This window comes from Cydia pomonella, chromosome 5 (assembly GCF_033807575.1).
Source record: "Cydia pomonella isolate Wapato2018A chromosome 5, ilCydPomo1, whole genome shotgun sequence".
NCBI classification, from domain to species: Eukaryota; Metazoa; Arthropoda; class Insecta; order Lepidoptera; family Tortricidae; genus Cydia; species Cydia pomonella.
The window spans coordinates 7,545,053-7,559,384 of record NC_084707.1 but is presented as its reverse complement, the minus strand read 5'-3'; the positions used below and the strand labels follow the sequence as shown (position 1 = coordinate 7,559,384).

Below are 14,332 nucleotides of genomic sequence, written 5' to 3'. Positions count from 1 at the left end.
CATTTTTAAATGTTGATATTAATCACTTTTGAAAAGGGTTGTTGTTGCAAGTTTTAAAATTTCAATGGAAAATGTGGGTAGTTAATACAATTTTCAAGTCAGTACACTCTGATCCTTTGTTCGCTGTGCACCGTTCCGTATTAATTGATGTGGCTCTCATACTAACAACTCTTGGCTTTGCTTTTTGGACTGGTGATCTGCAAACTGTACTGACCTGGCATTATTTTGGACTGTGATTGTGTTTTGTGTATTGGACTTTTTCCGTATTCTGGATTGTTTAGCGTTTATCATGCCGCTACCGTACACACCGTTGGAATACGCTAATATGCATCTCATTTATGGAGAATGCCGATGCAATGCTAACGCTGCTAGCAGATTGTATCGAGAAAGGTACCCAAATGTTCAAAGACATCCGGATTATCGAGTGTTTATTAATAATCAAGCCTTTGCGGAAGGTCGTTTACCATTTGACAGGAGACACACTGGAAGACCTAGATTGGAACGCGATGAAGAAGTTCTCAATGAAATAGAAAACGATTCAACTACCTCGGTACGTGCCATAGAACTAGCTACGGGAATACCAAAAAGTTCTGCACATCGAATTCTAAAACGTCACAGACTTCACCCATATCACTACAGGCGTGTGCAGACGTTACTACCGCGGGACTATCCACATCGGGTCGCATTTTGCCGTGCGATGCTGCAAAAGCACAGGGAAGATCCCCAATTCTTAGACAAAGTTCTATGGTCGGATGAATCAACCTGCAAGAAAGATGGCTATTCAAATCTACACAACTTACATAGTTGGAGCAATGAAAATCCGCACTTGATGAGAGAAGACAAATCTCAGTATCAATTCAAGGTTAACTTATGGACGGGCATCTTAAATGGAAATGTAATTGGACCCTTTGAGTTACAAGGAAACCTTAATGGTGATGGCTATTTGACCTTTTTACAAAACGACTTGCCTGAATTATTAGAAGACGTGCCTTTACGTGATTTACAAAACATGTGGTTTCAAAATGATGGTTGCCCAGCTCACTATGCCCGTGCAGTGCGAGAATACTTAAACCAAGAGTATCCAGGGCGTTGGATCGGGCGACTTGGTCCTATCTTGTGGCCACCCCGTTCGCCCGACCTGAACCCCCTGGACTTCTTCTACTGGGGCTGTCTTAAAGACAAAATCTACTCAAAACCCATAGCAACATTGGACGAGCTTCGCCAAAAAATCACACAAGCTGCGGATCATATCAATGGTAGAAGATATGCACGACGGATAAAACGATCATTTCTAAGGCGATGTCATGTCTGTATTAATGCCGGTGGCAGGCAATTTGAACATTTACTGTAGTATTAATAATGTAGTAAATGAATTTAAAAAAAAAGGAAAAAAAATTGTACCATTTCTTTGCATTTATTCAACATTTTTCAACAACAAAAATCCTTTTTTGGGTACAGTAAAAGTGATTACCGCCAACATTAAATAATGTCGATTCTTGTTTAAAAATTCGTTGTTTTTTTTGTGACTAGGTTTCCTAAAGTATTATACCATTTTGGAATCTTGGTTAGTTGCGTCAACTTTTGAAAATAATTGCCATAGTGGTGTCGATACTATTTTTTTACACCATGATGATTGAAAGTGGACTGTAAGAAAAAATCTTTCAAAATTGTAGGGACAAAATGAATTTTGATTATTTTTTGTGTAAAAACTACATGTATTATGGTATTTTTAAGAACTGTGTTAGATAGCAGGGCTACTTAAGTTTCCAAAAACAAAAAAAAAACAGTAATATTTGAATATTTGTGACATGGTCGTTAAAAATACCATTAGGGATGTCGATTTTCGATGAATTTCATTTTTTTTTCTGTAATTTCTAAAATAATTGAGATATATTTTTTTCCTTATTTTTTCTCGACTAATCATAAGCAGCTCCATCCTCTGGTGCCGGCTTATCGTTGAGTTTTGGGACACGTTGTATATGTACTATCGGTATAAGTTTTTCATCGCCAGTCGTGTCAGGTGTCACTTTTGCACTTACATACTTGTTAGAATGTGATATGTATGGAGACAGGCTATAAAAATCTTTGTCAGTGGAGCTCATAGACATAATATTGAAAAGGTTATTGTTAAAATGAAAAAAGGCAAATCCTAGCACAGAAAAAATATTATAAATTATTATATATAAATTAAAACACCTACCTATCCTACCTATTAATAACCTACCTATGTAAACCTATCAATGATAATATTATATTCTATTATCCCACCTCTTCGCAAGTGTATCGTACAACATCATTCCCGCACTAGAGTGGGAAAGTAGCACCATATTATGTACTGTTAAGTCTGTATAGAAGATTGTTAACCAAGAGATGATAGGCACTACAAGTCTGAGGCTGAAATTATGCTTTTCACCCGAGTTAAACACTCTACATTTCATTTCGAATACCAGGAAAGTAAAATACATGTGTTTTTTTAAACATGTTTGAGTACCTAACCTACCTATATTTTTTACAGTATTTCTTGAGGGTACTTTTATGGAATGGGTAGTTAAATATCAGAGTGGATTTTGTATAACAAATCCATCTAAAACCAAATATCAATTGTTTATCATAAGAAAATGAAAAAAATCTTACTTGGAACGTGAAATGCTCTAGTGCAGAAACGTATCACTTTCTGCACACTTTTTAGAACAACAACGATCCACTTTCATATAATGAGAAATGAAAAATATATTTTAATCATGTGTTTACTTATACTGAATGTGTTTTGAGGGATAGCTTCGAAAATGTTATTTTAAGTTTAATATTTGACACCGAGGAAGTCACATAAAAAAACGATTAAAAAACCCACAGATAAATTAAAATAGTTGAAATTGAAAATTGGTTAGGCACTCGAACTAAGTGTAATTTTACATTTCCTCGTAGTTCGAAGATTGAACTAAGAGGATTTTTTTGAATTCCTCGTGGTTCGATGTTCGAACTAAGTGGAATATAAAATTCCTTTTAGTCCGAGTGGTTGGACAGCGAGGAATATTAAAATTCCACTTAGTCCGATCATAGAACTAAGGTCCAACATGTCGGACAAGACTGTCGGACCACGCGGCCAGAGAGGAAATTAAATGTATAGAAAATCGAATATATTGGTAAGAAAGTAATATTGTGAATGGTTTGCTCAAACTTTTATTGACTTTCTGTACGATGACTGATTTTTAGATATAGGAGGTAGGTAAAGAACGCGGTATCTGGTCATGGGATGGCATTTGACGACTAGTCTGGCCTAGTGGGTAATGAAACTGCCTATGAAGCCGATGGTCCCGGGTTCAAATCCTGGTAAGGGCATTTATTTGTGTGATGAACACAGATATTTATTCCTGAGTCATGGGTGTTTTCTATGTATTCAAGTATTTATAAATATTTATATATTATATATATCGTTGTCTAAGTACCCACAACACAAACCTTTAATGAGCTTACTGTTGGACTTCAATTTGTGTAATAATTAACCGAGGAAAAAAACGGAGGAGGTTCTCAAGTCGACGCGTATTTTTTTTGTCATATAATATTTATTTATAAATATGTAATGCTCTAACTCTGACGCTTATACGTATTCGTAACAAACATATTATTAGCTCATGGGAAATTTGGTGAGGGCCGGGATTCGGACCTACTATTACTATTAACGATTTAAATCAGTCATCGTGACCAGAAAATAACGCCTGGTGTAAAACTAGTAGCATTATTTTATTACAAAGAAACTTGCAGCAGGCAGGCTTTAAAACTCTCGCTTCACCCCTTCTTTTTAGGGTTCCGTAGCCAAATGGCATAAAACGGAACCCTTATAGTTTCGCCATGTCCGTCTGTCTGTCTGTCTGTCTGTCTGTCTGTCTGTCTGTCTGTCTGTCCGAGGCTTTGCTCCGTGGTCGTTAGTGCTAGAAAGCTGAAATTTGGCATGGATATATAAATCAATAAAGCCGACAAAGTCGTACAATAAAATCTAAAAATTTTTTTTTAGGGTACCTCCCCTACACGTAAAGTGGGGGTGAATTTTTTTTTTCGCTTCAACCCTAGAGTGTGGGGTATCGTTGGAAAGGTCTTTCACAACTAATAGGGGTTTTTTGATAAAGTGAATATATTCGGAGATAATCGCTCCGAAAGAAAAAAAAATGTGTCCCCCCCCCTCTAACTGTTGAACCATAGGTCCAAAAAATATGAAAAAAATCGTGGAAGTAGAGCTTAAAAAAGACATTAAATGAAAACTATAGCGGACATGATCAGTTTAGCTGTTTTTGAGTTATCGCAAAAAGTTTTCCCTTCATAGTAAAAAGACTTACTTTAATTAGGTACTGATTATGCAAATTTGCCTATTTGTTTAACTCGGGTGAAAGGTACCATTTACTACACTTTAAGCTCCAGTTTAGCTTAATGTGACGGAAGAGTAACTACGGAACCCTACACTGAGCGTGGCCCGACATGCTCTTGGCCGGTTTTATTATTTTCATTTAACTTATAGGTACTTACTTTTCCACTTAATTAAAAAATCATATCAATAATGTACTCATTTTTTATTTGTAACCCATATAAAGTTGTATCATTAAATCAAATATTATAACCTCGTTTATGCTAAATAAAATAATGACAACTATTTTATTGATCGATGTAAAAAAAAAAACAATATTTAGAAGACTTTGGAAAAAACAATATTTGAACTGCTGGTACTAATAATAAGTACTCTGGATGAGGTTGTTATTGCGCCAGAGGATCATTTTCCTCAAAATGCGACAAATTTAGCGCTGTAAGTTATCGGAGTACAATTTCCCGTCTCTTTCTAATAAGTATGTAAATGCAAGATGGATGATCTCTTTACTTCGGCGTTAAACAGTATACATTACATTTATTTATACCGCTCACTGACAAACACGCTCATAACTAAGTCCGCAGGCTTAAAATAGAGCAAAAATAATTAATTAGAATAATGACCAAAATGGATGGTCGGTGTTTTGCTGCGATATTATTTTTTGTCCAGTGGTTTAGCACACCTGGTTTTGCTCTTGACTGTAACTTGGCACAAAAGAATACTTGTGACGAGTGCATCAAATGTGGCGGAATTTGGTGCAAGGATCCTAACGAGGTTCGTGAATTCATTTTAAAATGTAGGCTTGCGGAATTATAATAATGACATTAATATTATGACCTTGTGATAAACGAAGTTCTTAGCGTTGCAAAAAATAATTAATATACGAGTAAATAATATTTTATGTAGTCTTACAAAATATAGCATAAAATATACCTACGTTTTAAGGTAAAACATTGCTTATTATGTGTCAATGTTTAGGTATTTAAGTAGTTTTTTCTCGCTGCATGTCCATGAATGATTTCATGGACATGCATTCATATTAAAATTTACTTTTATTTAAATTAAAAGTCCGCAGCAAGCTCGGTTCTCCTTACAAACGTAGTTACGCTCTTAATTTAAAACGAATAGCTAGATTGCTCTGAAACTTTGTACTTACAAATGGATAAGGTATAACTATCCCTGTAATTATTCTATGTAGCTTTAAATTCCATAGTAAAAAATACAGCGAATTAAATTTTTCATAAAAAACTTGTCTTTGCTCTATTTCGTTTGTTTTATAGGTAGTTTGTTTTATAAGCTGGAGCTATATAAAGTACTTACAGCCATAGATATATCTTATGTCATTGTATGTGCAAAGTTTCATTACAATCCAACATGTAGTTTTAAAATGAGAACGAAACTCCGTTTGTGAGAACGTGAAATTGGGCCGAGCTTGCTACGGACTCTTAAAAATCTTTTTTATTTTGTCTTAGTATCGCTTTCTTATTTCTTTCAGTCGCGTAAATGTGTACCTTTAACTGGCGGAGGGGATGATTGGTGTCCTAACGACATGGAAACCGTCCACGCGGACCTCGACTCTCGAGACGGCATGGTGTTCCGGCCCCAGTATGAGGAAGTGCTGGCTCATATTGATTCTGGGAAAGTGACTACACTCAAAATAAACGGAGATACCACGGTGAAGAGCAGCAGAAACGTAAGTTTTCTATTTTTTATTTCCGCGAAGAGCGGGTGAAATATTGATGCAGTTGATGAGTTGAGTCCCAAATGGATAAAACCAATTAAAAATATTTTTGTAATCTTTTTCAGCGGAGCCTACTCCGTAAAATCGTAAACTTTCCGATTCGTATGACATTGCCATAATTTATTTCGGACACCAAACGTGAGCCAATAGTAGATGGTGTAAGAAGGGAGCAAAATGATATATTTACGGCGTAATTAATCCTGACACATACTGCTTTTTACATAACCTATGAGGAAATTACATAAGTATATTCGGTTTCAAAATATTATTGGAGCATTACTACTTACATAGGTTCTAACAAATTAAAAGAACAGCTCATAAGTACCGTGGCACATTAGTACATTACGATACAAGTGCGAAAAATAGGAAATTCGAAACGAGTGGCGATAAATTAAAACACGACCGAAGGGAGTGTTTTAAATCGACACGAGTTGCGAATTACCTATTCGCACATGTATCGTACAACGTTTTACAGTACATATGGCCCTTTAAATGTTCGACACAGTAACGTAATATGCTACTTCTCGCACTAGTGCTATAAAGTAGCCCCATATGTACTGTAAAATATCTTTTCTAAGACAGTAGCAACACCTAAAATAATACAATGAAAATCAAGTGTGTTATTTTTCTAGATTTTACTGATAGAGTCAGACCAAGATAAGTTGGCAGTGATTTTGACAGCCCAGACAGTACAAGTGTAATTTTAAACGTCAATCTTCTATAAAGTTATGACGTTTACTTAACACTTGCTCAGGCTAGGCTATGAAAATGACTGCCAACTTATCTTGGTCTGACCCTAACAAATTAGCTCTTACCTTTTGAACCAAAAGCTTCGGAAGTACATTATAAAGACTGATATCACTTATATTCATTATTATACTTAATGTAAAGTTTTTGATTTAACATACCTAAGTATTTACAAAATATAATACAGAACTGCATATGCTTATGTGAAACAGTTGTACAAAACTTTTTAAATATTTAAATTGCATAGACAAACAGTATGGCTGCGTTTAAAGAGACCTAAAATGTTAAAATAAAAATTAAATCAATAAAATAATGGTTTTACGTTTTTTTTTGTAACTATACTAATTATTAATTAGTTTACTTAATTAAAATGCGTTATTAATTATTTTTAAATACGCAATTATTGCATTTTTTTCTTACAATTACAACAAAATATTTTATCACGTAATCGATAATGTGCAAACTAATGCCATATTTCATTATGTTAATATTTTATACTGGTAATAACATGTCATTGAACAGTGAAGTGCAATTTTACCTCTCTGCTAGGAAGCAGGGACGAAAAAGCCAATTTTTGAATATTTATGTGATGTGAAAAATAATGTCTCGCCCGTTCTCGAATAAATATAGTACATTATGTATTAAGGGCGGTAAACAATAATTTACGAATAAGTGTTAATTATCACGTGTTCGTAATTCTTGTACCGCCCGTATCACACATACATCACACTTGTGAGAAAAAACTAAATTTTAAGCGAAATAATTCTTATGTACGGTGACATTTAAAAAAAATCGTCCACCGTATTGTCATTTTTTACAGATTAGGCATCGAAGGCACAGACCTCCAGCAGAGTATCCAGCATTTAGCTTCGATTGAAAATTGTGTAAAAATATTTTTAGCGGCTATTAAATGAATCTAATTAAATATTTATAATCATACACAAAATAATTGATTTATAAACGTCAGTATTTTAAAACTCATTTATACCTATTTGAAAAAACCATTATACTCAGTATGCCCATAGGTTTAATTAAATAAAAAAAATCTTTTACGCCCGTGGGCATAATATAGCTCATTCCATCTCAGTATGCTGGCATACAATAACACCGATTACGGGCAAGTGTGGCAAATATAATAATAATCATGTTATAACTTCATAGAGAACTGAAGTACGTGTTAGAGCGTTATCCTATATCATCTATTTTTTAAATTGGTGTTTAATATTATTTTTGTCCGCAGGTATATCGTAACATTCTTAACACGACGCAATCTGACAAATCGAAAGTTAACGTAAATATTTATAGATATCCGACTAAAATTGAAGTGACAACAAAAATTAGTCCAGGTTTTTGCTCGCCAAGTTCACAAAAGTTCGAGTATGTGTTCGTGGAAGTTGGTATGGGGGGTGTGGGGGAGAAGGCTGTGGTGAAGTATGTGATACCTTGCGGTTGTGGATGCTCGGAGGAGGTGGAGACCAAGGCTCTGGCTTGTCATGGGTTTGGAAGCCTGGTTTGCGGCATGTGCCAGTGTGATGAAGACAGGTTAGATTAACTTATTTTTTGCGGAAAGCGTAGGTAAAATGGTACGAATTAATGTAATGTTATAATTAATAATAAGTGTATGTTGAAAAGTCCTTCAATTAGATGCTCAGTGCTTACAATAAAAATGAAGGCCCTTGCCGGTAATTTAAACTAAGACCGCCATGTGGAAGACTTAGTAGAGTCACTACCGGCTGCTATTTATTCAGCTATAACCGATCTTCAGATGGAAAATGCAGCCTTTAATTAGATCTATCTAATAGATACCTGTCGGAGCAGAATGATTGTTAACCAATGGATGAAAGCATCCATTTCTGTCGAGGTAGATTGGCGCCCGAACGCAGTAAGAGCGCCAATAGTCCGAGACTGAAATGGTGCCTTTCACCCGAGTTAAACACTCTACTTTTTATTTAGAATACGAGGAAAGTAAAATACATGTGCATTTAAAAAAACTCGGCTAAGTATAACCTTCAGTAGTATTTCTTGAGGGTACTTTCAATTACCAATTTAGGTAAAAATATCGTTATTTATGAAATGGGGAGTTAATTATCAGAATGGAAACTGTGCAACAAATCCATTTAAAAAGAAATTACATAAGTATGATAAAACAATGTGTTTTTTTTCGCAGACATGGCAAGTTTTGTCAATGCGGTCCAGTGTCTTCGTCGTGTGTTGGTCCCTCACGTTCTGTAAGTATCCTTTTTGTGTCAGTCTTTCTTAGATCCTGATCAGTGTCATAGAGAAATAAGCTGAGAGTGTTCAATCCATAAAAGAAAAAAAAACATTAAAGTATAATAAGTTTTAAGCGAGCCTTGCGAACACACTTAAACTTAAAAAGTGTTTAGAGTCAAACCAAAATAAGTTGGCAGCGATTTTGATAGGCCAGATGGTGCAATTGTCAAGTAAACGTCATAAATTCATAGAAGTTTGACCCGGGCTCCATCTGGGCTATCAAAATAGCTGCCAACTTATCTGTGTCTGACTTTTAAAGCGAGCTTAAAACTTGTAATGATGATTGGGTAAGGTAAAAAGAACATAGTTTATTTTGCTCGAGTCGAAACGAACACGTGGTCTTCTTGCCCCGGCATTTGCCTTATCTCTCCTTAAGAGGAAAGAAAACGGCCGTTTCTCCATAGAAACGTAGTCCCTATTTTTCTCTCTGGATATTGACATTATGGAATATATTTTTACATAATTTGATGTATATTAACCATAGCTGTTTGATTCTTTTTTTGATTGAGATTTTTTGATTATTGTTTAAATTAGGAGCGAAAAACATATTTCATAAAAAATTTGTAAATGCTCCTATCTCTTTTAATAATTAAAAATTTCATATCTAGAGACGAAAATGAGGACTACGTTTGAAGAAAAGGCGATTTCGCGCGGGTCCTCCAATTTCGTTTTAAGAGGATACACTTCGGCCGCTTCTTCATATAAACGTAGTCCCCGCTTTCCTCGCTTGAAAGTATCAATCATTATAGAAAATGTTTTATAACATGTTTTGATGTATCTAAACCATAGCTATGTCTCTAGGTATGCCTTTTTTAGACTTTTTGATTTGTGTAAAAATTAGGAGCGAAAAACAGAATTCCTATAACTCATTGTGGATAAAACTAGAAGCCTGGATTTTCAGTAACCAATCAGGCATTGTATAAACACAGTATATTACAAATTTGATTAAATTTGATCCACTAGTTTAAGAATTATAACTATTCAAAGTTTCTTAATTTTGTCACTCACTGACTAACCGATCATCAAAACTCTAAGGCACTTCTAGCAGACATAGAAGCTTCAAATTAAAAATATGTACAATAGGGTTGTTTCCAATTTTTTGAAATGCTTGTATTACGTTCTATATTAACTAAAAGTGTCCCTAAAATTCAACTTTTATACTAAAAACGGCTTTAAATATGTTAAATTAACAAAATATATTATGTCAGATGCTTTCACACCCAAAACGCTCTTTGAAAATTGTGTGACGTCACAGTTTACGGTTTGACACATAATTACATACACACGTAGAAGATACGAACTGTCAACTGACATTTGTCATTTGTTGTTTATCGCCTACCTGTCAACAGTGTCAATCCGAGAGTTGTGACGTCATCAGAATCTTCAATGACGTTTCGAGTTTGGTCACGTGACGTGTGCCAAAAGATATTTTAAATTCAATATTTACAAAAATATGGTCATTACAGGTCCCCTAAAAGTAGTTTAACATGTTCTTATAATCCAAAAGAATTTGTTGGGATACAATTCTGCTCTAAGATTTGTAGATGGAAACAACCCTATTAGTGTTTAGTGTATAAATTAAGGAAAAACTAAAATATTTTGCAATTTCGGTCCAGTTTTCTAGATACACTAACTGCATAAATAAATAACTTTGTAATCCCATATAAATGTATCGGATTACAAAATTACATTTGCAGTGAATGAATCTGTGTACCTGTATATGTATAATATAATGGAATTCAAGATGTTAAAGGTACCGGAAAGGAAAAAAAGGAGGACTATGTACTAAAATAATGAGATGCCATCAAAAACATATTTATTCAGTCCCTATCCCTACTTAAAACATGAAAGATTTTTAATATTGATATGGTCACTATAAGACGTGGTTAGGTTAGCTAATTACGTAATAAATTAAGACAGAAGGTCCCCTGTAGGGACTGAATTAATTAACCGACTTAGTATTAGATGGATCTCACTACTTTTTACGATCGAAGAACTGAGTTGCGAGACTTGTTTTTTTTTTACTCAAGCTATTTATATTTAGTGGACACTTTTATTGACTTATTTTTAGTGGATATTTATAGGCGAAATAAAATAAATAAAATGTAAAATAAGTTAATTTCAAACATCTTGTTAACAGACACCTCAGTGCTCAGGCAATGGCTACTGTGACGACTGCACAATATGCCGGTGCTTCACCGACAAAGAAGGATCTCAGTACTTCGACCAACAAGACAACTGCAAGGACCTCGGCGCGACAGTCAGCCATTTCCTTGACTGCCAGAAAAACAAACAATTTTGTTTATCCTGTGACCGTAATGTATTTTTCCGTAAATGGAATGAAACTTTGCTGAATGAACAGTACGATGCTAATAGAAAATTGTGGGTGGATTTGGGGTCTACATTGCCGGGATATTTCGGTTCTGTGATTGATTCTACTATTCACGTTATGCGAAAGCCAGAGTGCTAAATTATATATTGATCCGCCAAAGCTGGTATTAAGAGTTCGCAGCAAGCTAAGCCGAATTTCATTTTTTCATACAAATAGAGTTTTGTTATCATTTTAAAACTACGTGTTGGATTGTAATGAAACTTTGCATTGTATCTATGACTGTAAATAGTTTATATAGCCCCAGCTTATAAAACAAACGAAATAGAGCAAAAGCAAGTTTTGTATAAAAAGCTTAAAATCGCTGTATTTTTTAGACTATGTTATCTGAAGCTACATAAACTAATTACATGCATACATATATATATATATATACCTTAACCTATTGTAATTTCAAAGATTCAGAGCAATCTAGCCAGTCGTTTTAAAATGAGAGCCTAACTACTTCAGGAGGAGGAAACTAGAGTGTTCGGGCTTTCTCGGCTCCGTTCGGTTCAGCATTGCTCCGAGCAATTATTAGGGTTGGCAAAACTCGACGTTCCTTTGCTTGCACAACCACAGATAATTACATGAATTTTGACAACCCTAAATATCCGAAAGGGTTCTATAAATTAGAAAGGGACAACATGATTCAGCCCTGAATCGCTGTCAAACTTCGGTTTTGTAGCTAGTTTCCTGTCTGTGGGGTAGTAGATACTATTATTTATTCCATCACTACGTTTGTATGGAGAACCGAGCTTGCTGCGGACTCTGAAGAGTTGAAGACTGCCTTTCCACGAGGCGAAGAAGAGAAGAATAAATCAATCAACCACTAAAGTCAATGTGTTTACGCTCTAATTTTCAGTCTGTGGAGCGGCGAGCTTCACCTGGGTGCTTAGCCAAGGTGCCAATCGTTTACGATCCGTAGCGTAGCGTAGTCATCTCTCTATCACTCTTCCATATTAGTGTGACAGTGACAGTTGCTATGGAGCGTTAACGATTGGCACGTTGGCTACTCACCCTGATATCCTGCCATGTCCAGAGGTCTACCGCGAACATCTAAAATCGAAGTACCTCTTTATCGAATATTGTAAGTGTGATGGAGATTTCGATTTTTAATGTTCCCTGGAACTAGCACACAAAAACCCCTTTCCTTAGGGGGTGTCCATTAATAAAGTTTTTGACTATTTTTTGATAGCGGCGGCATTGTACAACGCAAATGAAATCATCCATCTTATTCATGCTAGCAGTGGTGAATCAATCGGAAGTAGTGTTATCATGCCTGTGTCACGAAGCCAAAAAAACATTTTAAAATAAAACCATTTTAATAATGTTGATAATTTATTTACATACGCCACCTTGCAAGCCTTTGTTGAACTGCGGGCTAAACACTGTCGCATTTTTATCACCTGTCACCATGCCTGGCACTTTCTAACAAGTAAGTAAGTGCGAAAGTGACAGGCATAGTGACAAGGGATAGAAATGCAACCATGCTGCCACCGCTGGTGGACCCAACCATTTGAACAAAAGATTTCTTTGGTACTTACATAAAAATATTTTAAAAAATGTTATGACACCAAGAAGTTCTTTTTAATTATCGGAATACAATATGTGTACCATAAAAAAGAAAATACGGGGTGGAAAAAAGGACTGGAGGGAGAGTGCTTTAAAACGTTAAGTAACCTCATTTTACTTAAAGGAAACATTCTTTTATTTTTAAAAAGAAAGCTTACCCTGGAGTGAAAGGGGTCGAGTCGCCGAGTAAAAAAAAATCTGTACAGTAGGACTTGATGTTATAGTTAGTCACCTTAGAAACAGACACAGGTGGGACAGTACTGGCGAAATATTTCTGTGAGATTTGTTGTTGTTGTGTAACTTTCGGCAAAAACATGATTTTTAGGCCGGACACTTCTGAAAAAAAGGTTTCGGCGCGGCCGAAAGGTTCGACAGCTTTTTAGCCGCAACCGAAACTTCGATCGGAGACTTGTATGTACCCCTTTCATGCATTAACTTAAGTAGGCACTGTGATGCGAAAATGAAACGTGTTACGAGTAACCGTCACCGATATGAATGGTTTTTTTTTTTGTCTATTTTCTTAAATAACTACAAACAATTTCAAATTCAAATTATTATAAGATTTTTTTTAATTTTCTAAAGTAGTCCCATGTAAAACTAATTAACACATTACTCGTTCGTCTTTGGGTCAACAATTTTTTTACACAATCTATACAACTTTCGACTCAATTGGTCCAGTAGTTTCGGAGTAAATTGGCTGTGAACGGACACAAGATAGAAAGGTTTCGTTTTATCCTTTTAAGGTACGGAATCCTAGAATCCGTTTCACAAAAAAAACGGATACCTCGCTTTGCTAGCACGCAACATAAACATACCTCATGAGGTTCCCCGCACCATATTCCACCACACTTGATGCACTCGTCACAAGTTGTGTTTTCAACACTGAACACAGTGTCACACATTGCAGAACTAGGATGCATTATAACTAATACTAACATAAGATAACACTGTAAGCCCATGTTGATCGGATAAATTAAAAAAGAAAATAAAAATATTTTTAAAAGTTCAGTCTCGAGTCCGTCCAGCCAGTCACCCGCTACTTTAACACAGAACTTGAACGTTTATTGATATATTATAAAAAAAAATCATATATGAAACAATATTTTCAAATTTACAGTTTCAAGTCCGTCCATCCAGCAGCCTGCTTCTTTAACACTGAATGTGTAATTCGGCCAATCCAGTATGATCAAATGGTCATTATCTACGTCTTTGTCATACATGTCACATGTGACGAATCCGGAGCGATTTGATGCCTCACGCGCTTTCAATTGAATTA

General features: G+C 35.3%; 1 protein-coding gene across 1 annotated transcript; it reads left to right on the top strand.

The window, feature by feature from the left end:
- The first annotated feature begins 4,674 nt into the window (after positions 1-4,674).
- On the top strand, positions 4,675-12,821 carry LOC133517611 (integrin beta-1-like). The gene is made up of 5 exons (XM_061850955.1): positions 4,675-5,128; positions 5,850-6,047; positions 8,083-8,384; positions 9,010-9,070; positions 11,254-12,821. Exons 1-5 carry the CDS (start codon positions 4,973-4,975, stop codon positions 11,581-11,583), a joined length of 1,047 nt encoding a protein of 348 aa, XP_061706939.1. The 5' UTR covers positions 4,675-4,972; the 3' UTR covers positions 11,584-12,821.
- Positions 12,822-14,332: the final 1,511 nt, after the last annotated feature.